The 27,226-nt window shown below is 37.8% G+C and overlaps 4 protein-coding genes across 4 annotated transcripts; all 4 read left to right on the plus strand.

The window, feature by feature from the left end:
- Positions 1-662: 662 nt before the first annotated feature.
- LOC103443286 (wall-associated receptor kinase-like 8) lies at positions 663-1,235 on the plus strand. Its single transcript, XM_008382105.1, has one exon. The coding sequence runs from the start codon at positions 663-665 to the stop codon at positions 1,233-1,235; it is 573 nt and encodes a 190-aa protein (XP_008380327.1).
- A 2,329-nt stretch (positions 1,236-3,564) lies between these two features.
- LOC103443146 (wall-associated receptor kinase-like 1) lies at positions 3,565-6,631 on the plus strand. Its single transcript, XM_008381931.4, has 3 exons — positions 3,565-4,786; positions 4,880-5,005; positions 5,292-6,631. Exons 1-3 carry the CDS (start codon positions 3,838-3,840, stop codon positions 6,509-6,511), a joined length of 2,295 nt encoding a protein of 764 aa, XP_008380153.2. The 5' UTR covers positions 3,565-3,837; the 3' UTR covers positions 6,512-6,631.
- A 7,963-nt stretch (positions 6,632-14,594) lies between these two features.
- Positions 14,595-17,158, plus strand: LOC103443287 (wall-associated receptor kinase-like 22). The gene is made up of 3 exons (XM_008382107.4): positions 14,595-15,492; positions 15,675-15,803; positions 15,931-17,158. The coding sequence occupies exons 1-3, from the start codon at positions 14,652-14,654 to the stop codon at positions 17,136-17,138; spliced, it is 2,178 nt and encodes a 725-aa protein (XP_008380329.1). The 5' UTR covers positions 14,595-14,651; the 3' UTR covers positions 17,139-17,158.
- A 4,360-nt stretch (positions 17,159-21,518) lies between these two features.
- Positions 21,519-23,363, plus strand: LOC103443288 (wall-associated receptor kinase-like 10). The gene is made up of 3 exons (XM_029108773.2): positions 21,519-22,421; positions 22,567-22,686; positions 23,018-23,363. The coding sequence occupies exons 1-3, from the start codon at positions 21,539-21,541 to the stop codon at positions 23,176-23,178; spliced, it is 1,164 nt and encodes a 387-aa protein (XP_028964606.2). The 5' UTR covers positions 21,519-21,538; the 3' UTR covers positions 23,179-23,363.
- Positions 23,364-27,226: the final 3,863 nt, after the last annotated feature.

Consider the following 27,226-nt stretch of genomic DNA (forward strand, 5'->3'; position numbering starts at 1 on the left):
TCCAACTGTGATAAAAATTATACATGTCAAATTTTAAATGGAAGTACCACAAATAATGTGGTAGTACTGTACTACTTAATAATTTCTCATCTTAAACAAAATTGAGGATATACTATAAAACCAATTGGCTATATGAGAAGTAGTCCAACTTACTTATAAACTCATACAAGGCCTCTTCTTCCATCAATATAGGATTCATTCTCAATAGCCACCCTCATATGTGGCGGATTTTAAAGTCAAACATGTGGACATGACAAACGAGAAGAAATTTAAAGTTTCATCGTAAAACCAATTGACAATATTATAATATAATCTTTTATAAGTCCATGCAAGATCTCTTCTTTCTGTTTGATTCATTCTCTTCATAGCCATCATATAAAGACATAAAAACGGCAACGGGTTCAGAAGGAGGAGAGAATCGAACAAGAAAGAGCCCAAAGAACAAGAAGCTAAAAAACAAACACGAAAAAACAAGCCAGTGACCACAATTACAGGAAGCTAAAGAACAAACCCGCACATCAGGAAGCAACTGATTGACCAGTCCAATTTTAGAGGTTGCGAGACATTCTCAGAAAGAAAGTTCCATATATACTACGTATTTAGCAAAAATAAGAAGCTAAGGGAAAGAGAATAAGGGAGAAGACCACATTCATGATTGCAATATGCATTTGCTTCTTCGTGTGATCATAATTTCGTTGTTATGGCCCATCAGCATAGTGGCAGCATCATCATCAGATAAAGTTACACCGGTATTAAAGTCTGACTGCGAATCTCATTGCGGAAATGTTAGCATCCCATACCCTTTTGGGATTGGACCTAGCATCAATTGTTACTTGTACGATTGGTTTGAAATAGACTGCAAGAACTCTACCAGCGGTCCCAAGCCTTTTTTGAAGAACACCACGATAGAGGTGCTGGATATTTCAGTTGAAGGCACGCTTCGAGTTGAGCATCCTGTTAGGTTCTTCAACAGAACAATGGTTCCCCAATTGCCAAATTTTACAGGAAGCCCTTTCTTGTGCTCTGAGGAACACAATCAATTCACTGCAGTCAGTTGTGGCTTGTTTGCCTTTGTAAAGTCATACCCGGACCAGCGTGTTGGTGGTGGATGTATGTCAACTTGTGATACGAGTGCTGGGCCTGAAGACAACTATGGATGTATTGGTATTAACTGTTGCCAGATTGCGCTTCCCAGGAATCTCAGTTTTTGCTCCTACGTACAGTTTTTGCTCTAGCATGCATTCAATCCATGGGAGGAACGAAGAGATGGAATCAGTATTGAAACTCAACTTGGAAACAACCAAACAAAATAAACCAGACGTTTCGACGTTTTCTTTGGAGAACGGAATAACATAGACAGGGCAAAGATGCCAAAGTATTACAGCAAGCCTACCCTGAGGCAAGCAGTCAACACAAACTACTGGGAAAGAGTAGTGTAAGGAGGTACAGGGAATCACGACGCCGCATCTAATGCTAGAAGCGTCCCTCCTCACACTACCTAATCATCTAGGGGGGACAGGGAAGGCCGTCATTACACAAAACATGTACCAGGGAAGATGGCGGTCTATCGACCCAAATTACATCACATACTTCCCTACAACGCTGCGACGTCAAAAGGTCTGCAGCCGAGTTGACCAATCTTGGAACCCAAGATCAGCGGCAATTTTGAAAAGACCTCCCCATCCTGTAGCAATTCACAAGAATGGGAAAAGCTTCCCAACTGCCCAACTTTGCCCTATCCCAAAGGTAAGAGATGGATTCGGAGGAGTCAGATTCAATGATTACAGAATTCCAGCCCTTAATAATCCCCAACTTACAATCATACAGGATAGCCAAAGCCTCTGCCATTGCTACACTAGTCGCCTTGACACCATATCTGCATGCCACCAAGAACCTCCCCTCGCCATCCCTCGCCACCACACCCGCAAACCCCATACTCCCCCCTGCCATCCAACTTGCATCCACATTTATTTTCACAAAGCCCTGACACGGAGGACACCAATGGGTGATATTCTCCGAGATAACAGAGGAGGGCAATGTCCGAATACCTGTAGAAGAAGTAGCCTCCTTGAAAGCATTAACCGAGTGGGAGGTGGCTGCCAATACCTGCCTTGGGTATATGGGTTTCTGGTTGAACAGGAAGTTGCACCCGGCTAACCATATCTGCCAGCGGGAAAAAGCAATATATGCTAACCACATACGCTTCTCTTCCTTCGAACCAATGACTGAATTAAATGTTTCCTGCAGCCACATCGCCCATGTGGTAGTGTCCATCCTGATAATCTTAAGTTCATATTCCCCCCAAACCAAACCACTTCCACCCACGGGCATTGTAGGAAGAAGTGTTCATTACAAGCACAAATACCCTCCTGCTTTTATGTCGGGTGGGTGGCCTCCCCTTTCTTCTTCTCCCTGTCATCCCTTCAGACACCCCACAGCTTCCAGATCTGACCAACTGACAGGGGAAAGGTATATAGTACACTTAGGTAGCAGGGAGGAAGAACTGCGAGATTTAGGTAGACGGAGGCTTGCGGGTGGGCGTCACTGACGAGTTTTTTCACGATTAAGAGGAAAATAGGAGGTTTTTTTAGTAGGTAAATTAGTAATTGTACCCAACTTTTGGTTATAATTACCCTAAATTTATAAAAATGGCTATTATTCTATCTGGATCTAAATTTTGATTATTTTTCTAAATTTCCCAATCAAAATGACTACTAGCGTGGGCCCTGCATAAGATTTTGGGTATTTTTTATGGAGGTAGATTGTCTGCCCTCTTGTTTGGGTGTCCTTCCTATCCACTCTTATTTGTGCGGTCACGGTTAAACCACGTCAACATTTTATATTCTTATTACTTTTTGTCTTATTATCCCAATAAAAAAAATTAATATAAAATGTTGACGTGACTTAACCGTGATCGTACAGGAGGGGATGAGAAGAGCACCCAAACAGGAGGGTAAACAATCTGCCTCTATTTTCTATTTGGGTCTTTTTAGGGTTCTGTTCTTGAGTATTTTTTTATTTGGACATCTTTTGGGTTTTGAATAGGGGTAAGCTTTTGTTATTAGAAATTTGGGGATTCTCCAAGTTGCGAGGAGCACCAACAATCGTGAAGAGGAGAGAGTGAGGAACTTGCCAGATCTTCTTTGTAAGGATCTCGATGATCTTTAAGCTCATCGTATATCGTGTGATAAAAAATTATTGTAAATTTTTTTATTTAAATTTGAATATAAACAGTACCTAACGAAAACTGGATGCACGATGTATGATGAACGGATGTGATGGAAGATCTCTGGAATCCTCACAAAGAGAATCCGGTAAGGATCCTCTCTCAAGAAGAGAGGGCTATGCCCTTTTTTTACATATATTAATTTTGATATTTTAATAGAAAAGAAATTGAAATACAATAGTAATTTATTGTTAGTCTAGCTTCTTAGTCTGACACAATACCAAATGTTTCATTAAGTTAGTCATGCTTCATTAAGTTAGTTTGACTACACAATTTAGTATTGAAATCATTATGTACATTATACACGCACATATCGTCCTCCATCTGTGCGATTAAAATTTTATTTTATTTTTTTGACTGAACGATAATGTTAGTAAGCTAAATCCTCTACCACGAGTGGTCCAGTCACGTGTTAAATCCTCTACCACCAGCCATGTCTGACGGCTTTATATCTACATTTCCAAGCAAATGACAAAAGAAGACTTGAAAAGAGGGATATTTGTAAGTCAATCACCGAGTGGCAAGTAAAGATCTGTTTGGGGGCCTTTTACTTTTAAGTGCCATCGTTTCATTAGTATTTTGCAAACTCTATAACACCTTTAGCAAGCTCCATGTGTTTCCTTTTTAGCACGAAGCAGAGGAAACTGGGGAAGAACCAGAAAAGAGGAATGCAATATAGTTTGCTAGTTCAAGTGGCACCGTTCATTGTGTTGTTATGGTGTTTAAGCACAACAGCGTCGGGAACAGAAGCACCGACGGCAAAGCCTAACTGTTCAAGAGATTGCGGAGGTGTTAGCATACCATACCCTTTCGGGATCGGACCTAACAGAGATTGTTACTTTGATGAAGGGTTTGAAATAAGCTGTAACAAGACAACCGGGTACGCGCCTGTCTTAAGACAAACCAGCCTTGAGGTACTGAATATTTCTATTGCCGATGGCACAATTCAGGTCAAAAACCCTGTCGCTTTCTTCTGTGGTGGGAAGAGCGGTCGTCAACCGGCTAATTTGACGGGAACCCCTTTTGTATACTCCGAGAGACACAATAGATTCACTGCAGTGAGTTGTGGCTACCTTGCGATGGTGGGCTCAGATGAGTATCTTGTTGGTGGGTGCAGGTCAATTTGTGAGGGGACTAGTATAAACTATGGTAACTGTGAGGTTGGTATAAATTGTTGCCAGACTACCATTCCACCGCATCTCAGTGCTATCAGTACGGACATAATAAAAGATAATAGAGGAAGAGGAGATGATTGTAATAATGCTTATGCATTCCTTGTCGACAAAAACTGGTTTAGGAGCATTGCAAGTGTTTCCAATTTCAGTGTCAATGGGGATACAGAGAACGTTCCAGTGGTTCTACGGTGGAGCTTAAACTATGACAATACTTCTGCCAAATTATTTCACAGATTCATCGGTAGAAATGAGTCAAGGGCAGACGATGATCCAATGCCCTGTTGCACAATTCTAAATGCCACTTCCTTGTACAACCGGTCAAGGCTTCTATGCTCTTGCCCTCCGGGTTTCGAAGGAAACCCCTATCTTGGCCACCCTTGTTACGGTAAACCAACTCTCTACCATATCTTATAATTTTCAACCACATCCACAAATTAGTTTACAGTATCTGTTTTTTTTTTGGGTCCCTGCATTGCAGACATTGATGAATGCACAGATCAGAAAATATGTCGGAATGGAGGAGCCTCATATTGTATAAACTATCCCGGGGGTTACGCATGCTACATCGTGGGTGAAAAGACAAGGGTCAAGCCGATCCTTGTAGGTATGTATGTATCAGTCTTCTAATTGATTCATATATGAAAGATGATCATAGTGTAAGGATAATAATGACATAGGCAAAAAGTATGCAGGAAAAAGTGGAGTCAAAGGTGGAATTTACTTATTGAACATGTAAAATTTACTCACAGAAGACCTACACGAATTGGATTTATAAAAGTTCCACATGTTAAAAGAACACTTTTTAAAATCAAAACAGAACTCAATCAAGTACGTACTCAAGTGATGCAGTCATAGAGTAATCTATAAAACTTCAATTTAACGTTACGCAGGTCTTGGTGCGGGCGTGGGACTATTGTTACTGCTTATCAGCGCGTGGTGGATACACAAGGTCCTGAAGAAAAGGAAGAACATAAAACGCAAGCAAATTTTCTTCAAACGAAATGGTGGTTTATTATTAGAGCAACAATTATCTTCAGGTGAAGTTAATGTGGAGAAAATCAAGTTGTTCAAGTCGAAGGAGTTGGAGAAGTCTACCGACAATTTCAACGTCGATAGAATTCTTGGGCATGGAGGCCAAGGTACTGTGTACAAAGGCATGTTGGCTGATGGTAAAATTGTTGCTGTAAAAAAGTCCACAATTATTGATGAAAGCCAACTTTCAGATTTCATCAATGAGGTTGTAATTCTTTCACAAATCAACCACAGACATGTTGTTCAACTATTGGGTTGCTGCTTGGAGACTGAAGTTCCGCTTTTGGTTTATGAATTTATTCCGAATGGAACACTTTCCCAGTATATCCATGAGCAGAATGAGGAGTTTCCACTTACATGGGAAATTCGCTTACGAATTGCCACAGAAATTGCAGGAGCCCTTTTCTATTTACACGCCTCAGCTGCCTTTCCCATTTATCACAGGGACATCAAGTCTACCAACATACTCTTGGATGCAAAATACAGAGCGAAAGTTGCCGATTTTGGAACTTCAAGATCAGTTGCCATTGACCAAACTCACCTTACCACACTTGTACATGGCACATTTGGATACTTGGACCCGGAATACTTCCAGTCAAGCCAATTTACGGATAAAAGTGATGTGTATAGCTTTGGAGTGGTCCTTGTTGAGCTATTAACAGGACAAAAACCAATTTCTTCTAACCGGTCACAAGAACAAGGCAGAAGTCTTGCTAAATACTTCATTATTTCGATGCAGGAAGATCGTCTGTTCGACATTCTTGATGCTCAAGTTGTGAAGGGAGGGTCTAAAGCAGATATCGCAATAGTTGCTAACCTTGCAAGGAGGTGCTTGAATTTAAGCGGACGAAAACGCCCTACAATGAGAGAGGTCATGGCAGAACTGGAAGGAGTTCAAATGGCAGAAAAGGCTACTTCTCACGGTGGAAAGAATTACGAAGAGGTTGAATATCTGAGGACTGAATCAGTTGAGCCATGGGATGTTATTTCAAGCTCAACTGACACAGGGCCTGCTGTGGATGGTGGTGCTTCATCACGAATGCATGAAATCCCTCTCTTACCTTTCAAGTCACTGTGAACAATAATTCTATATTTCTAAATTTTAAATATTGTAATGAATGTTCCAGTTTCATATATTTAGGTTTTTCATTTTTTTCTTGAAACTCTTCTGTCAGAGTGAATGAGACTACAGTTTGAACCTTCGGATCCTTAGGCCACATATCAGTGATGCCTGGCTGATTAACTGGTGATTTTTTTTTTTCTCACACATGAATGGAAACAGAAAACTAATCTTAACAGATCAACAGTCAATTAGCTAATTGATCCTATAAGTCATACTCAACAAATACTTGTCCTCTAACCAATCTTCTACCTGGCCTGTTTTTGTTATATAAGCAAAAAATAAAAATAGTAAGCTCAAATAAAACTCTGGTTTTTTCCTTTCTTCATTCAAGCAATTGGGGAAGCGGAACTGAACTTGGGACCTCAAGTGCAGGAGTTGAATCATCTTAACCAACTGAACTACAAGTCCGTTACAGTTAAAGCTAAAACTTTGTTTCTTAATGTGGCTTGATAAGGCAATATGTGAAATGAGCTTTGTTGAAAGCTAAAGACAACATGTGTTTCACATTGTTGATCTTGATATTGTTGAAGGCTAAAGACAACATGAGATTTATACTCGCAACAAGACACCCCAAACAAAACTTCTATGTTAAAGTTATAGAATTACCCTGTTCCTAACTAGCCTCTGATCGAACTAAATCCCCAGATTTTAGCATCAACATCTGAGAAAATGGTTATATGGGATTAGATTTATATTTCACTGCCTGAAAACTTTATATTACACAGGGACATCAAATCTTCCAACATACTTTTGGATGAAAATACAGAGCAAAAGTTGCTGATTTGGAACTTCAAGATCAATTTCTAGCGACCAAACTCATTTGACAGCACATGCTAATGGTACATTTGGTTACGTGGATCTCGCATATTTCCTAAATTGATTTACGGAGAAAAGTGAAGTGTATAGCTTTGGAATCGTCCTTGTCGATCTCTTGACTGGACAAAAACCAATTCGAGCAATAACAAGGTCACGGCAAGGAGATGAAGATTACACAAGTCTTGTCACATATTTCACTACTTGGATGCAAGAAGATCGTCTATCTGACGTTGTAAGATGTTTGAATATGAATGGAAGAAATCGCCCTATAACGAGAGAAGTTACAACCGAGTTGGAGGCCATTCAAATGTCAGAAACAACTTGTTCAAAATGAAACTTGAGCATTAAGGTGGTGTTGGTGAAGAGAACGTTATTGTATGTTTCATTTGCTATCATAGAAAATTACATATGCTCTTTTGGACTATAATCCTCTGACTATTTATTTATTTTACTTTGTATCTACAAGGAAGTTAGGGCAAATCGACTGGTCAAGCATGGCAGGTAGATTTTAAAATGTATATGTGCATATTTCCACACAAACTACAAAAGTAAGTGCCCTACTTGTATGCTTCTAAATTATTTTCAATCTAAAGTTCTGAGTGCGAGGAAGCGAATAAATGTCTTACATTAGAAGTTTACCAAATCTTGCATGAGTCCGGCTATTTCTTATGTTGTCAATTAATTTTATAGTGGAATATTAACTTACTTCATGGTATCAAAGCATAGGCCTACATTTGAAGCTCAACGGTCACACTTGCTTAACAACACCTAATTTATATTATCCACGTGTTAGACTTTAGGTTTGAACTTCGCAATAGGAAAGGTTCCATTGAGAAACTAACATCTTTCCCTTTGTGTTCCACTAAAATCTAACAGCGCATTACTCGGGCAATATGTTTGAAGATTTATTCCATGTCCAGAAACTACTGATGATGGTTTCGTGCATGCCATGGCGAAACCTTAATGATCGACCAACTCATATATCATTATCACTACAAGAAAAATGAGCTTTGGGTGCAAAACGAATGACACAAATAAGAATTTTGTGTCTATTTAACCACCCAAAGGTTGAAACAGTTCCCATTCCATAGAGGGCCCAATGTAAAAAAAAAAAAAAAGAAGATGCAAAACAATAATGGGCACGGAAATTGTGCCGAGTGGGATCAGATGACAACATTTTTACTGAAGATGGGCACAAAAAACATTTTGTGTCTATAAAAAAAATTTGTTAGCAACACTGTATGTGTTTTTTTTCGTTTGTCTTTACCTCTAGCACACCAAAAAATTAAATTTATAAAATTGTGGTAAATAATGGTATGGAGCTGTTTATTACTGTGTAATGTTTTAGCCTCAAAATAAGTTAGCAATAATGTTGTTCAAATTCATTTTTGGCGAGAATTGAATCTCAGACCTCTCACTTACAAATAAAGAAAAATACCACTAGACCGTAGTTCTAAGTGGTGTGTTTTAGATTTACAATGGATCATTTCCATCTGCAATGAATGTTTGTTAGATTCTTATCTTTTCAACTGTTTTTTAGATTGTTATCTTCCTACAGGTATGTTTTTGATACTTAGTGACACATAACCAAAAATTGTGTCCTTAGGATCATCGATCTATTCAACCATACAAAGGTGTAGTGGGTCTTCAGATAGACAAATGACTTAATAATTATAAATTCCTTTTTATAACACTAATGTTAAAAATTGTGTCCAGTAAATATTAATAAATAATAAATCACTCTACTTTCCGTACAAAGGTGTAATGGGTCTTTAGATTGACAAATGACTTAATAATTATAAATTCCTTTTTATGACATTAATGTTAGAAATTGTGTCCAGTAAATATTAATAAATAATAAATCACTCTACTTCCCAAATAGCAAAAGAATATGTTGGCACAATTATGGATTTGTGCCTTTATTCTAGTATAAAATGTCCGCACTCCTTTACTAATTTGTCTATGGAAAATTACAAGGTTGCTTCATACACTTGTGCTTCTTTTGAATTTGATCAAGTTCTGCATCATTGAGAATGGGGAACAGGCGACGTCGCAGAGTTAGAATTAGAATCGAATCTCCAGTATCACATTCGTTTATTGCTTCAAACATTACAACATCAAATTCCACTATGAATCCTCCAGCTCGATGTCCATGACAACATGTTAATGTCGGGCGCATACCTCATTCTATTGATAATCAGTACATTCTTACTACTGTTGTTGATGTTCACCTTGGCTACGCATTACCTTCCAGTAACGGATGCATACGTGCACCTCAAGGATGTGTGTTGCTAGCATGGGCATACCCGGGTAGGACAAAACAATACCCTATCAATTTGGTTTCTGTTGAAACAACAACTGAAGAGTTTACTAGTGGGTTATCATACGACACATCCGCATATCTCAAAACTTGTAAGTATGATAACCCACTAGGTAAGTATCAAAAACATATCTCAAAACTTGTATCAAAGCTCGAACCATCTTCATAACCATAATAAATCCATATCCATAAATCCACCATATTTGTAAATTCGTAATATAAATTATATTAAAAAACCATAGAAACCAATATATGCAAAACCAATAATTCATTCTCTTTAATAAAACATAATTTTGATAAATAGTAATTATAGAAGTCTGGAAAACATAATATAAAGCATATTCAATGCATGAAATATGTAATGCATGCTAGGTTAATGATTTATAAAAAATATAGTTAAGAAGGGATCCACTCACTAGTTTTTCCATTGCCTGAAGTCGCTTGAACTATCGAGGATGTAATCATTTCCCACTAACACGCCTAAACACAAATAGGGACCTTTTAGTAAAGCTCTACTTAAACGTTATAATTTTGGAAACGGATGGCGGATTCGGATTTGGCACGTCGAGGAACCTTGGGTTTTTCCTCCATGCACCGCCGTGTGTGGCGGTCGGCCACCCTAACTCGCCGGAAAATCCAACAACTCTAAAAATTCTCAAATTTTACAGGAAGGAAGATCTCGATGAGAGGAACAAGTTTCATACCTGAGACTAAGGCCAATTTGGCCGGGAAAAGCCCCATTTTCACTAGAACCAGTTAGAAACCCTAAAAATGGTGTTTCTTGATTCGTCCTCAAATCGACTATGACGCTCCAACCAATGATTGAGAATTGTTCTTGAGATCAAGCGAAGTTGTTTGCTTGTGGGGATCGATGGGATTGCATTCAGAAATGGCAAAATCGCCGCCTAGGAACTCACGGGGTTGCCATCGGAGCTGACGACTTTGAACTCCATGAAATAGGGCTTATTTTCTTCGATTTTGGTGTGAAACCTGAAGAAGGAAGGCTGTGGAGTTGGTTCTAGGTGGTTAGGAGGAACCGGGTCAAGGGTGATCCGGTGCTTCTCCTCTCTCTCATTTCCCCTCCTTTCTCTCCTCTCTAATTGGTCACTTTCTCTCTTATATCTGATTAGGCTTCCCGCCCCTCCTTTCTCTCCTTTATCTCTTCTCCCAACCGTCCGTTTCTTCTTTCATTCAATTTGGGCCACGCACGTGGCTTTCCAGATTTTGCTCCAGAAATCTGGAGCTTTCTAGAAAATAATCAATTTACTAAAATGCCCCCAACTTTAAACGTTAATATCTCCTTCGTTATAACTCCAAATCACGTTCCGTTTACGCCCACGCATTCATAGCAACGAGTACTATCCAAATACACCAAGAAAATGATTCTTATGTGACATACAAGACGGTCAAAAAAAGTCAACGTCTTTGCCTCGAAGGCATTTTTCGTAATTTCACATTTTAAAATTATAAAAATCATAATTTTTTGAGACGGTTCGTTACACAACTTCCATTGCACATACTAGTTATTGTTTTCATGTATTTTGGGGGAAAGATGCAAGTGTCTAGAAATGTTTGCGGAGGAGCAAAGAAAGGGTGAAGTGCAAAGCTTTCTCGAAAGATGCGATTGTCCATAAATGTTTGTTTTCAGTTGTTTTATTTATTTATTTTTTTTAACTGGTATAAAATTGTAAAGTTATAGTTTTGTTAATATATATTTTGATGGATGATTTTGAATATCTTTGTAAATTGTAATATTCTAGATGCTTGTGGGCTATTTTAATTTATGAAAAAAATTAATTTTTTTGTTTAGCCTCAATCTCAGTTTTTAGGCTATTTTGAATTTTGAAAATTTTATAGTTTTTAATTTAAATATATATATATATATATATATATATATATATCTTGCTGGGCAAAATGATAAAAATTGTGCAAAGGTTCAAACATAGATGGGTAAAGTCATCTGACAGCTTTGTCAGAACTGAGGCACAAAAACACTTTTATTTGTGCTTACCTTTTTTAGCACCAACACCATATTGTGCTCGATAATCAAAGGACACGCCCATAGAGGGCACAAATAATGTGTTAGTTGCTGCAGTGTTGCTATTGATCAATGGGCACCTATGTTGGTGCCCTTAGGTCTCATAGGGCACAAATAACTTTTTATGTGCAGTGCCCATATTTTTTGTAGTGTATGAAAACATTATACACTTGGAAATGTACGTGGTGCTTCTTCACCGGGCCCCTTCAAAAGTTCAATTAAACGTCCTTGGTAAACCTGAGTGGTCATTAATTAGCACTTAATGTTATAACAAATTAACAATGCAACCCCGCTGACTTGATCACCCAAGTCATAGATCATCTCATATTTAAGATAGAAAATACATTCACTGTAAAAATAGTATGCAGAAGGTCATCTTATAGTGGTCAAGTCCGGCTGCTGGCGGCTACTTAATTTTCATACTGTAATGTTTCCACACTAGGAACCATAACAGAAGTCCTGACCAACGAAACGAATAATTCCCTTCCTGGCCTAAATAACCAGGGTCTTATGCACCGTGGAAGAGCTTTCCATTGTAATTGGAGGAAAATATTTGGCTCCTTCGGTCTTTTCATTCTTAACAATCACAGTTTGACATGTGTGCATAATTTTTCTATGTGTATTTGATGAGTACCTTTACTATGTGTCAAATTTTTATTTGCAAGAACGAGGAATGGCTATGTTCGTCTGAAATCAGTCTCGGCTACCGAGAATTTGGGGATCTTGGTTCTAGTGTGTGTGCGGGTGTGCCAACTTGCAGCTAAGGCTAAGCGAGTAAAGAGAAGTTCATGATTTTGACTGCGCTTTGGTTTTGATTTCTTTCTGTACGTTACAATACTCTAAGGGGGCGTTTGTTGCACCTCCTTAAGAGGGACTGGCTTGGACTGTCTTAAGCAAGACTATAATCCCATGTTTGGTAAGTTGTTGGACTAACATAAGTGGGACTCGCCTCGACTACGAGTCCCACCGCACTTCACTAAAGCCGTTTATCTAATCCCAAGCTTTCGCTTGGTATTAACAGGGACTAGAAAGGAAATGAGGCCTACGTCCAATTCCCAATTTTTGCTTGCTAAACCCAGACACCCAGTCCCTCTGCGCTCCACCTTCTTCTCCGGCGCCGTCACCATAGCCAGGCTATCACCGTAAGCCTAGGGAGGACGACGACTGCCGCTGCAGGAAAACTTCGATTGATTTGGCGGTGTGGGTTTAATTTTGAGCACCGACCATGGCGTCCTCCTCGAGGCCTCAAGCGCTCCGCTAGGAAGATGAGCCAGCAAGTTTGTTGCTTTCTTCTGCAAGAGCGATTGACGTCAATTTGCAAAAATTGACGACGCCTCTGTAAATTGAAAAAAAAAATTGGGATTTTTCTGTGTTTGATTTGAAGAGAAATAAATTAAAAGAAGAGAAGGTTTGAATTGAAGAGAAAGAAAATGAAATGAAGAGAAAGTATGGGTTTGATTTTTCTGAGTTTGATTTTTAATGGGAATGGGAGCAATCTGGCATGCCAAGAACAGGAAACGTATGAAAGAAAGAAAGAAGAGAAGTAGAGAGACAGGGGAGAGAGGGAGTCAAATTAAAAAAGTGTGTATAATAATAATAAATTATTAAAAAAATGAATTAAAAAATGACAGAAAAATATTTGATCTACAAAAATAATTGAGTCCGTGATTTAGTCCGACACTGCACCAAACGCTTCACTAAATTAATCCAGCTTAGTCTAGTCTAAGCCAATCCAGCTTAGTCCTTGAAGCTAGTCTAGTCCGAGATAGTCCGGCGCAACAAACGCTCCCTAATTGCAATAAAACAATATGCAAGAACGTAAATTGCAAAAAAATAAATTGTAAGAAAATAAATCACGAGAAAGTAAATTGCGATAAAAAATTATTATTCAAAGTGCGCGAAAATTATTTTTACTCTAAGTGAAGAAAAAAGAATTAAGCTAGGTGCTAAAAAATTATTTGCGGGAATAGGTTACATTTTGAATAATAAAAATAAGATAAAAGCACGCAGGGTGCAAAGAAACTAAAAAGATAAGTTGAATGGGTTGGTTGAGAGCATCCAATTCTTAATGTCTTCTCTTGATTTCCTCCTCATCTTTGACTAACTTTCGTTACAAATTCAAAATATACTTGGCTTCTTTGTCTTCAATATTTTTGCAATCAATTTCCTCCTTGAATATCATGGCTGACTTGAGTAATTATTACTCTATTCAAGGTGATGACATGCCATGTAGAAGGTGTCAAATATGGACCCGGCTTCTCTTATTTTGTGCGGTTACGGTTAAGCCACGTCAACATTTTATATTGATTTTTTTTATAGAGATAATAAGATAAAAAACAATAGTGATATAAAATGTTGACGTGGCTTAACCGTGACCGCACAAATAAAAGAGAATGAGAGTGTATGAGAACTTGGAGAGCAGAGAAGCCAGGTCCGTCAAATATGGGTCCAACCAGGCTCATTCATGGGAAGGGAGCCAAGAAGTGCCCATAAATCTGCGGTGTTGCTTTACATTCTATTTCACTTTAGCCTCTGGGTCAGGGTGTGTTTGGTTTTTCTTGTTTTGAAATTAAATGAATAAGCTTTGATAACTTGTACGTACTATTGTGGACATGAGCGACTTGACTGCAAAATTTATGGACGAACCTTCGAAAATACTTTTCTAAGGTAACAAGAACTATCTCTGCAGCTTCCTAACAGTGTTTTCTTTTAGCTTTATCATGGGTAGTTGAGAAGGTTTCATACTTGAAAATGATTGTTTGGTACTTTGATTGGATCCAATATTTTTGTTTTTAAGTATTATCTAATTTAATTACACTCATTTGAAAAGTATAAGTTAGCTTCAAATTGGATACCACCCTTAAAATCCAAACTTCTTACAAGACAAAGAGGTGACTAAAGAGAGGAAGAAAGAAGCAAAAATGGACACCGTCGGCCGGTTTCTACTTCATATTACTTTGTTCTTGTGGTCTATGACTGCGGTAGAAATAGCAGCAACATTAATAGCACCCGTATCAATGCCTGGTTGTCCATCGTATTGTGGTCAAGTCGATCAAATCCCGTATCCTTTTGGAATTGGAACCGGTTGTTACCTTGATGATTGGTTCCAAATAATCTGCGACAACTCCACCAGCCCTCCAAAACCTTTCTTGAACTCTACCGGTCTAGAGGTGCTCGAAATCAATATTGAAGGCACACTAAAGGTGGCGAGCCCTGTTACCTTCTCCAATTGTAGTCACAAGCCATCAGGCCGCCAGACAGCAAACTTAGAGGGAAGCCCTTTTGTGTTCTCCCAGAAGAACAGATTCACTTCAATGAGTTGCGGAGGAATTGGCTTGATGACATCCTTATCCGGATCAACAATTGGAGGCTGCTTGTCCATATGCGACGATACTAGTAATGCTTTAAGAAATAACAGTTGCAGTGGGCTGAATTGCTGCCAGACCACCATTCCTTCATCTCTTAGCACCTTCCGTACTAGTTTCGGTGAAATAACAAATGCGGAGAGAGCAAAATTATGCAAGTATGCTTTCCTAGTAGACCAAGATTGGTTTACATCAGATTCAACTAATATTTCAGACATTGGTCACATGGACAATGTCCCTATAGTTCTGGAATGGAAGTTTTTTAGCAATACGACTTTCAATATAAATGGAACGACAAATTTGACAGATATTGATAAGAACATGGATTGCTCCGGTGATAATTGCTTCTGCTCAAAGGGCTTCCAAGGAAACCCCTATCTTCTTCATGGATGTGAAGGTAAAACCTTTAGCTACAATTGTCCTTAATTTGTATATAATACATGCACAAATTGAATTTCTTTTTGACGTCTTCAATACGATAGATTTATTAGTATTTAAACCACTTTTTATGTGGCAATAAGAATAAGTCTTCAGGCACAAGGATCCTTAGCTAAATGATCTCTTGCAATTAAATTTTAGATATCGATGAATGTGAGGATCCAGTCCACTTCAACAGATGCATTCCCGGCATTTGTATTAATTATCCCGGGAGGTATCAGTGTGTATTCCCCGATCCACGACAGTCACGAGTTAAGCTGGCCATTATAGGTATATGCTCCTGAACTATCATAAACTACGATATCATTTTATTATTGATGAACTAAATTTAAAAACTGAACCTGAAACGTTCTTGACAAAAGTTTTGTGTCCTTTCTTGTTTTATTGACCTACTCAGTTCCCATCAGTGTTCTTGGACTATTGTTTCTACTAGTTGGTGCATGGTGGCTGCGCAAAGTCATAAAGAAAAGAAAAAATACTAAACGCAAAGAGAAGTTTTTTAAGCAGAATGGTGGTCTATTGTTGAAACAACAATTATCTTCAGGTGAAGTCAATGTTGAGAAGATTAAGTTGTTCAATTCCAAGGAGTTAGAGAAAGCCACAGACAATTTTAGTGCAGACAGAATTCTTGGTCAGGGAGGCCAAGGTACTGTTTATAAAGGAATGCTGGCGGACGGAAGAATAGTTGCTGTCAAGAAATCGAAAATAGTTGCTGGAGGTGAAGTTGGGCAGTTCATTAATGAAATTGTCATTCTTTCACAAATTTCCCACAGGAATGTGGTTAAACTATTGGGGTGTTGTTTAGAGACCGAAGTTCCCCTTTTGGTTTATGAATTCATACTCAATGGAACACTTTCTCAGTATATTCACCACCAAAATGAAGAGTTCCCCCTCACATGGGAAATGAGGTTGCGAGTTTCCATCGAAGTTGCAGGAGCTCTTTCCTACTTACATTCAGCAGCTTCCTTTCCCATTTACCACCGCGACATCAAGTCTTCTAACATACTCTTGGATGAAAAATACAGAGCCAAAGTAGCAGACTTTGGGACTTCAAGATCAGTTGCCATTGATCAAACTCACCTTACAACACGAGTACATGGAACATTTGGTTATCTGGACCCAGAGTACTTCCAATCTAGCAAATTTACAGAGAAGAGTGATGTTTATAGCTTTGGAGTGGTCCTTGCGGAGCTCTTGACAGGAGAAAAACCAGTTTCAGTTTTGAGTTCGCAAGAAAGCAGAAGCCTAGCAACTTATTTTCTTCTTTCTATGGAGGAGAATCGTCTATTTGATATTCTTCATGCTCGAGTAATGAAGGAGGCTGGGAAAGACAAGATTATGGCAGTTGCTAACCTTGCACAGAGGTGCTTGAATTTGAATGGGAAGAAACGACCCACCATGAAAGAAGTAGCAGCGGAGTTGGAGGCAATTCAATTGTCAGTTAAATTTTCTAATGTGCAACAAAAGTTTGCAGAAGTTCATTATGTTCGAAGTGAAATAACCGAGCCCTGGGATGTTGTTTCTATATCAACAGCTTCTTGTATGGATAGTGGCACAGGCTCTTCATTGGATGTACAACCACTATTGTCCTTCAAGTCATTCTGAGGAATAATTTCAACTTTCCATCCCCTTTCTTATATGAATCTTTCACATTGTAACATCTTTTTTGTTTCGAATATTTTGAGCTTGATTGTGCAGTATGGTAGTTTGGAGGTTAATTTAAGGTGCGGCAACTGGAAGTGGATAGCAATCCGTTGTGGCTTATGTCAACCTAGCTTGTTAATATATAATTCGTGTTCCCATAGTATCAGATGTGTTCTTCACTTTGAAACTGGTATGGGAGTGGCAGTAAGTTCAACCTCTCCTATTCTCTAGGTTGTTACTGCATAATGTTTCACCCATGTCACCGGCCAAAACATCCCCTTTTTAGGTGAGAAAGCCCATCGGTGAAGCACAGAACAAACACAGAGAATGCTAGAACATCCTAGAACTGTGCGGTCCCCGCTGTCGCCGGAAATCTCCAACGCCACCATCACCACCATCACCTGCTGCCCAGCGAACCAACCAATCAAAACCCTGGTGATGAAGGAAACCATTACACCAGCGCCCTGCAAACAACACCACAAAATCCACTCCCACAAAACCAAGGAACCCGATGGGAAAACACAACCCATCAGAGAGAGCACCAAGAAAGGCAAAGACGAGGAAGGAGGTGGTGCGAACACCCGAGCAAGAGCTCTACTCACCTTCCAATAAAGCCGCGACACACCGCGGTAAGAAGATGGGAGTGCAGATCGTGGTTGCTTGAGGGAGGGGGCGAAGTGGTCTGAGAAGGAGGGACGGAAACGAAGGGGGAAGAGACGGAGATGGAAGGAGCGAAAGGGAATCGGAATGTGGGGCTCAGATTGGGGAAATGGACAGGAAGAGGGGATGGAGAACAAGAGATCGGGAACAAAAGCAGGGAAAAACGCAGGTAGGAGAAAAGAAAAAGAAAAGGAAACAGGGGGTTGTATGGGTTTTAAAACCGGCTTGAGGAGATCCGCAAACGAAGAAAACTCAAACATATTGCAATTTTTGTATTTAATTTTACAAATGTACAAATCAATTTTTGACGATTTCATCCTGATATCTGTTGGTTATTTTAAATATTTTAATAATATTTTATTTTAAAGATTCAAAACTTATTATTTGTTTTATTTTATTTATTTATAATATTTAAGAGTTGTGTTTTATTTGAAGAGGCATATTCCTTTTAAAAGGGTATGAGAAGTTCTTTAAATAAGAAACCTCATACAGAAAACATATACGCTTAAAAACTTTTCTGTCTCCCTCAATTCTCACATCTCTGTCATTCTATTTACATTCCTACTTCATAATTCTTGGGCAATTGATCACTACTTGGCAATCCCGTCTGCCGTTGACGTGCATATCGGATCAGATATCCTGTGAGGCTTTGGGTTGTATCTTGGAGTTGTAGGCACCGCCATAACCTGCACGTAGGGAGGCGTCTACGGCTTTAGATTGTGAAATATATTGCAGAAATATACCAATTATTTATATGATCAAATATATCAAATCAAATGTATAATCACTACCAAAGCCTAACAGGATGTCTGATCCGATATGCACGTCAACGGCAGACGGGATTGCCAAGTAGTGATCAATTGCCCAAGAATTATGAAGTAGGAATGTAAATAGAATGACAGAGATCCCCAAGATATAGCTGCTCCTCCCAATAAAAATACATAACCTGAAGTGGATTTCACTTCGGAGCTATCAGTGATCCAATTTGCATCACTATACCCTTCTACTACATAAGGAAATCCTTTATAGTGTATAGAATAATCCATAGTTCCTCTTAGATACTTAAACACTCGCCTTAAAGCATTCCAGTGTTCTTTACTTGGATTATGAGTGTATCTACTTAGCCTTCCAACCGCATAAGCTATATCGGGTCTAGTTTTATTTGCTATATACATCAAAGACCCAATCATTTGAGAATACTCGAATTGACACACGGGTTCACCACTATTTTTAAGTAAGCACACATTTGGTTCATATGATGTCGATACAGGATTGCAATTGAAAAAATTGAACTTCTTAAGCATTTTCTCAATTGAACTAGCTTGGTTTATAATAAAACATGCTTGTGTTCTTTCTACTTTCATTCCCAAAATAATATTGGCTTCTCCTAGATCCTTCATATCAAATCTCTTTGATAGATAAGACTTTACATCTTTCACAATTTCCAGACTTGTTCCAAATAGTAATATATCATCAACGTAAAGACATAAAATAACACACTGTCCATTGCATTCCTTATAGTAGACACACTTTTCATGCTCATTAATTTCAAAATCATATTCTAGAATGACTTTATCAAACTTCTCATGCCATTGCTTAGGAGCTTGCTTGAGTCCATATAGCGATTTAACCAACTTACACACTTTATGTTCTTGGCCTTTCACTATAAATCCTTCGGGTTGCTCCATGTAAATTTCTTCATCTAAGTCTCCATTCAAAAATGCTGTTTTAACATCCATTTGATGTACTACTAAATTATGTATAGAAGCTAATGCTATGAGGATCCTAATTGTGGTAATCCTAGACACAGGAGAGTAAGTGTCAAAATAATCAATTCCTTTCTTTTGAGTGAATCCCTTGGCTACTAGCCTAGCTTTGTACTTGTCTATACTTCCATCAGGCTTCAGTTTCTTCCTAAATACCCACTTACAACCAATTGGTGTAGTACCGGGTGGTAAATCCGTTAACTCCCAAGTGTTGTTTTGTAAAATAGACTCAACTTCACTATTTATAGCTTCTTTCCAAAATGGAGTATCGACGGAGATCATGGCTTCCTCATATGTTGTTGGATCACCTTCAATTAGAAAAGTATAAAAATCATCACCAAAGTTCTTCTCCACTCTAGGTCTCTTACTCCTTCTAAGTTCAGCTAGAGGTTCTTCTTCATTTGTAACTTGATGGCTAATACTTGTAGAGGCTTTGTCAGTACTAGTGCATGATCTATCTACCACATGCTTTTGCATTCTAGTCTTGAAAGGAAATATATCTTCAAAATATGTTGCATCCCTAGACTCCAATATAGTGTTATTCGAAATTTCATTTATTTCAGAGTTGATGACTAGAAATCTATTGGCACTACTATTATGAGCATAACCTAAGAGAACAGTATCCACAGTTTTAGGTCCTATCTTCTTTCTCTTAGGTTCTGGGATTGCAACTTTAGCCAAACAATATCAACCAAGTTGTATGTTAATTCTAAAGGATATATATATATATATATATATATATATATATATATATATATACCTCACTAGAAAGCAATTTTTCCAGACAAATCATTGAGCAGATATTGGTAATATTCTGTCTCTGTTTTTGGTTATATATGAAAACATAATTAAACTCCAGGTTTTAAAATTTGCTTCCTAGATTTGTTTTGCTTAATGAGCTAAAATTTTCTCCATAGACTGAAGGTTCATCGCATCTGGAACATATTAGTAGTCAATCTTCATGGCGGAATCAAACATCATGCAAATCGGTGTTCAGAATTTTCAAATTTGAGTCTTTTACTATTTGAAGACGACTGCTATAGAATATACTAATTATGTATTAATTAGTCTTAAAGTTGCTCTGCGAAACATAACAAACGGGAAAAACAAGACCTGCACTTTTTACCTCTTCTTTTACATGTTTTTGGTTGCTCTTTCCGCGCACATATCCTATTTCCTCACTTACCATTTCAATAAAAATATTTATTTTTTATTTTTTATTTAGTACATTGATATTTTTACACTATGAGAGGGGAAAGTTCGGTTAAGCCGCACGATTGGCAACCTAAAATCTCTCACTCCCAAATGAAAAGGAATACCACAAGATCGTAATACTGAATGACATTTCAATAAAAATGTTATTGACAAGCTTATTGCATTGTAAAATGATATCGAAGGACCTGGTGGGCATAGAAACAATAGTACTCTCTTATACGAAACAAGGATGAGAGTTGACTTATCATTTTCTTTGTTTATTATTCCAAGGTTCACTACAAACGGTGTGAAACAATGTTCCCCTAATTTCTCTGGTAATTGTTGTATTTTCAAATTCAAAAATTCCAGTTTGACTCTTTAAAACTTGAGTTAACCCTTCTTTTTCGAAATTTTGTCTGTCAGCTTAGTTATGCAACTCTTGTATTTTTTTAATAGAGCTCCATTCTATGAAGTTTAGGTGAAAACTATCAGCGAAACCGGGTTGACTACTAGAACCATGTATGATAAATGAACTTTGACTTAGCCTCCAAGGACTCAGGAAAGTTTCAAGAATACATGAATTAGTATGCTTCTGAAGACAATTCATCCTTGATTAATAGTATAGATTAATGCAAAAAACCAAAGAGCAGGAAGGGGGGAAAGAACTTTCTCTGAACACAATATATAAAGAGAGAAATATCTATATATGTACCTTGAAGAATTAGAAGAAGAAGCAGAATAATGGATTTTTTACAGTTTCTATTTCATATTACTCTATTATTTTTGTTTAAGAGTAGTGCAGTGCTAGCAGTACCATTATTAGCAAAGCCTAATTGCCAATCACGTTGCGGAGACGTTGAAATCCCGCACCCTTTCGGAATTGGAGCAGGCTGTTACATTGACGACTGGTTTCAAATAACATGTGTCAACTCAACCAAACCTTTCTTGAACAAGATCGATCTAGAGGTGCTGGAAATTTCTGTTAAAGGTACACTAAAGGTTGTAAACCCAATTACCTTCTCTTCCAACTGCAGTGCTAATAAGCCTATTCGCCAAGCGGCCAACTTGGAGGGAAGCCCTTTTGTGTTCTCCCAGAAGAACATATTCACTGCAATGGGTTGCGGCGTTATGGCCATGATCACTTCAAACTCAAATGGCTCTACCGTTTCAGCCGGTTGCAAGTCCGAATGTGACAATATTTCAACAAATGTGAAAAAGAATGGAGTTTACTTCTGCCAGACCCCCATCCCTTGGTTTCTCTCTGCCTTCAATACTACTTTCCAGGTTTATGATGATTATACAAAAAGTACTAATTCATGCGGTTATGCATTTTTGGTAGACCATGACTGGTTTCAGTGGTTTCCCAACAATTCAACAAAAAATATTTCTACCATCAGTGACATGGACAATGTCCCTGTCATGCTAGACTGGAACTTGTATCATTCGACGGTTGAGGTATTTGGAGTCATGGTAAAAGTAAATCCGATATCTTTGGGTTCCGAATCATCCTTCTATTGCCAAAGTCATAATGACAGCTCTTCAATACATGAATCCTCAATCAGGCTGGAATGTTTCTGCAATTGGGGCTATGAGGGAAATCCCTATCTCCCACAAGGATGTCAAGGTAAACAATTCTAATTTATAATTTTATAAATCAACAAATTCCATCCTTCTTTGTTTGTCTACCTTCTCTACTTTCCATTTTGATTTTAATGAGCAGGAAATTTACAACATTATTAACTTTTCTTTTTCATTACAAAATATTGCAGACATAAATGAATGTGAGGCTGGGAACCATTGTACTGGAGGCTCCATATGTAAGAACCATGTTGGGTATTATGAATGCTACCCAACACATAGAAATTCTTGGCTTAAAGTGGTCTTTATAGGTATGCCCTTGTCTCCCCACACTACGATATGTAAAATATATTCTGCTTTCTTCTATAGTAACTTTTCTTCTTATGTACATAACACAAGGATTGTTTGTGCATGAAGTTAGTTCTTTATAGATCGATATTGTAATGATACTGTAGAAATATGTCGATAACATCGTTTTATAATTTGTTGTCAACGACGATATCGATGGCATTATCGACAACCAGTTTCCAGACTAATATGCATTGCCAATATTACAAATAGCTATCCCTTGACCTTTATAAAAAGAAATAAATATCTTCTTGACCTGGTTAATATTCTTATGTTACTCAGCTATATTTTCAGGTATCGGCATCGGTCTTGGGCTATTGTTTCTACTCGTTGGTGCTTGGTGGTTGTATAAAGTCGTTGGAATTAAACTCAAGGAGAAGTTTTCGCAACAAGATGGCAGTTTATTGATGGAACTACAGCGTTTATCTTCTGGTGAAGCCAACTTGGATAATTAAAAGGGGTTTTTGAACATTAATCCTTGCAAAAGATTAAAATTTAAAAAAAAAAAACCTGGTGCTAGATTAAATATTCAATTTAATCCCTTGCGTGTACTTTTATCAAAATTTACATTCAATTTTTGTTATTTAATGTGTATTTTTATTTAATCTCTCCATATTAAATTTTAATTTTATTAATATGCACACATTTAGTTTTTTTTTTAATTAGAAATGAATGTAAATGAGAAAATATTAAAAAAAATTGTGATACAAAAATATATAAATACATAAGTGTTCAGAAATGATTGTGCCAAAATATATAAAATTAACTTTTTTGTACCGAAATATTTGTATCTACATGATTGTACCGAAATATATTATAATGAACCTAAATATACGTACCGAAATGTATTATATTGAATTAATGTACCTAAATGTCAATACCGAAGTGTATGTACCTAAATGTCAATACCGAAATGTATGTACCTAAATGTCAATACCGAAAATGTATGTACCTAAATATCAATACCAAAATGTATGTACCTAAATGTATTTACCGAAATATAATAATTGAATTAATGTACCTAAAAGTCGATACTCAAATGTGTGTACCAAAGTGTACGTAACGATATACATTATATTGACCGAAATGCATTATATTGAATGAATGTAACTACATGTTTGTACCAATGGATATACCAAAGTATTCAAATGTATTAATGTACCTAAATAAAGAACATACAAAATTGTTATCGGAATATATATTATAAAAAAATTAGTTGCCTAAATGTAGACATTACAATATATTATGATGAATGAAATAAAAATTAAATTTAAATGTAATTAATACATTAAAATAAAAATAAAAGGATAAAATAAAACATCAAAATACAACTAATAAATGATATGATTAAGGCCCCGTTTGGGATTGAGGTGATTTTAAAAAAAGCCACTGTGAAAAAAAGCTGTGGGTCATTTTTGTGTTTGGTAAACTGAAAAAAAAGAGGCTTATTTTGGAAGCTGCTGTGAGAATAAGCTGAAAATCAAAGGAAAAGCTGAAGCTGCTATTTGCTGCTTTGAAAAAAAGCCAGTTTTTTCAAAGCACACGGAGCTACAGTGCTCCTTTAATGAAAAGACACACTATCATCCTGTTTTTTTTTTCCAAAAGCACTTTCACAAAAAAATTTACCAAACACTCTACCGGCTTTATTTCACAGCCGCTTATTCTCACAGCACAGCCGCTTATTCTCACAGCAGCTTTTTTTCAAAGCACAGCAATACCAAACCAGCCCTAAATGTGCTAGAGACTAAAATTGGATTTTAATCTTACATATGGTTATAATCTAAAACTCATCTTTTTTAGGGATTAAAATGAAGTTTTCTATAATTAAGGGGTTAAAAATGTTCAAATTAGTTTACGAGTTAGAATGTATTATACATACAGAGTTTATAAAGGAATTGTTTGTTTGTCAAATGGAAGAATTAAAAAAGTCTAAAATAGTTTGTGGAGGCTAATTTAAGTTAGAAGCCAATGGAAACGAAATTTCATTTTCAATCCTCAATTTTTAATTCCATTTCGCTTGATAAAAGAAAACTGAATTTTTTTTTTTTTTTTTTTTTTTATACCAGCGGCATTGGGGAGGGGAATTCGAAGTTAAGACCTCGGATGCAAATATAAGCTAATACCAAATAAGAAGGGACCTTTGCCCACTCTTTTAAACACGGGGCTTGTCCACCGTAATCTTGGGTGTAGCTTGGCAAAGCCAACAAAATTTGTGAATGCTTAGAAAGAACATCAAGTTTGGCTCCTCATTTCAACAGTTTTGTCATATTTTCTACCTTAAGAGTGAGATCATGTAATCTGATACTTTGGTAAGTAAATTATGGGTTAAAGTACAAAAAACTACCTCAATTATTGGTGTCACGACATTTTCATACTTATCTTTTTAAATTGACAATGTCATACCTCATCTTACGAATTTGTGTCAATGTCGTACCTCCGTCAATTTTTCTGTTAATTTTTTTGTTAAGTGCTGACGTGGCTAGATACGGGGGCCACTCACTAATCCAACTAGATTAAAATATAATATTTTAATAATTAAAAATTAAAAAAAAAATTATTAAATCTCTCTCTCATCTCTCTCTCTCTCCCCCCCATCTCTCTCGCCTCTCTCTTCTGTGCATCCCCAAAACCCCTTCCCACCCGACCCCCCTGACCCCTTCCCACCCGTCCCCCCCCAACCTTCCTACACCACCCTCTCTCTCTCTCTCCTCTCTCTAGACACCCACATGCATCCCTCAAACCCTTCCCACGAGTCCATCTTAACCTTCCTCCCCTCACCCTTTCTTCCCCTCGCTCCGTCTTCCCCAAACTCAAAACCAGAACCACCCAACCCATATCATACCCTGCTCCAAACTCAAAACTAGAACCACCCAACCTAGATCCCACCCCGTTCCTGTCTTCTCTGTCTTCCCCGAACGGTTTAGACCACACCCAGATCCGACAATCCGTCAACCTGGTGTACATCGTCCCATCGTTCGACACTGCCAACGCATTCACGGCGTCCTTATGCGCCTTGACCAACTCGACGCAACGGAGATCTGAGTCCAGCCAAATCTTCAAGCTCAACGCAGCGGAGATCCAAAGGCATTTCTTGTGGCCCGATGCGACGTAGAAGAGGTTATGGTTGACGGGGAGGCAAATGATTAAGAGGGAGGGACGGCGGGGCGGGAGAGTGGTGAAGCAGAGGTGGGAGACGAAGAGGTCGAGGGGCTTTAAAGGGGAGAGTTTTTGGAGGGAGAGGTTGCGCAGAGAAGATGGGAGCGGGGGGAAGAAAGGGTGAGGGGGAGGAAAGTTGGGGGGGGACGGATGGGAAAGGTAGGAAGGTTTTGAGGATACAGATGGGTGTCCAGAGAGAAAGGGTAATGGAGGAAGGTTGGGGGGATGAGTGGGAAGGGGTTTTGGGGATGCAGAGAAGAGAGAGAGGCGAGAGAGATGGGGGAGAGAGAGGAGAGAGATTTAATTAAAAAAAATTAATTTTTTAATTTTTAATTATTAAAATATTATATTTTAATCCAGTTGGATTAGTGAGTGGCCCCCGTATCTAGCCACGTAGGCACTTAATGATAGAATGGAGATATTGGTGTATAAGATGTTGCCACTTGTAATTAGATTAGAGAAGAAGTTAGTTAAGGAAGTTAGTTGTGTAAGTGTAAGACTATAAATACCTCAACACTGTATTACTTGGGAGTTAAAGAAAATATATCAGAGATATTCATCTTCTCTCTAAGTTCTTTCTTTCTCTCTCTCTCTCTAAGTCTGTTACATTCTTATTCTTCCTTACTGTATAAGATTGATCATAGTTAACATGGTATCAGAGCCAGGTTGTCCTCGTGTGAAGCCAAACGGCCACACGCGCTCCACGTCACCCAGTTGTTGTCCACGTGTAGGCTTGAAAATCCGCCACACGTGCGGGGGCGTGTTGAGAGTTGTCCCACATTGGTGAGGGACAAGGTTTGCTATGTGCTTATATGGTCTTGGGCTACTCCTCATATTGCCAACTATAAATACCTCAACACTGTATTACTTGGGAGTTAAAGAAAATATATCAGAGATATTCATCTTCTCTCTAAGTTCTTTCTCTCTCTCTCTCTCTAAGTCTGTTACATTCTTATTCTTCCTTACTGTATAAGATTGATCGTAGTTAACACTTAACAGAAAGATTAATAGAAAAACATACAGAGGTATGACATTGACACAAATTCGTAAGATGAAGTATGACATTGTCATTTTAAAAAGATGAGGTATGAAAGTGTCGTGACACCAATAATTGAGGTAGTTTTTTGTACTTTACCCTAAATTATGTGATTTAGAGAGCTCGAGCTATCTTTTTTCTTGGTTAAATAACATTTTACACCCTCAAGTACGAGATCAATTACAATTTCATACAACATCTTTAAAACATTTTAATTTCATACATTTAGTTATTTTTTCTTTTCAGTTCATACATCCGTTAAAAAATCTGTTAAGTTAACCGTTAAGTGATGACATGGCAAATGTAGGATC

Source organism: Malus domestica, chromosome 09, assembly GCF_042453785.1.
Source record: "Malus domestica chromosome 09, GDT2T_hap1".
NCBI classification, from domain to species: domain Eukaryota; kingdom Viridiplantae; phylum Streptophyta; class Magnoliopsida; order Rosales; family Rosaceae; genus Malus; species Malus domestica.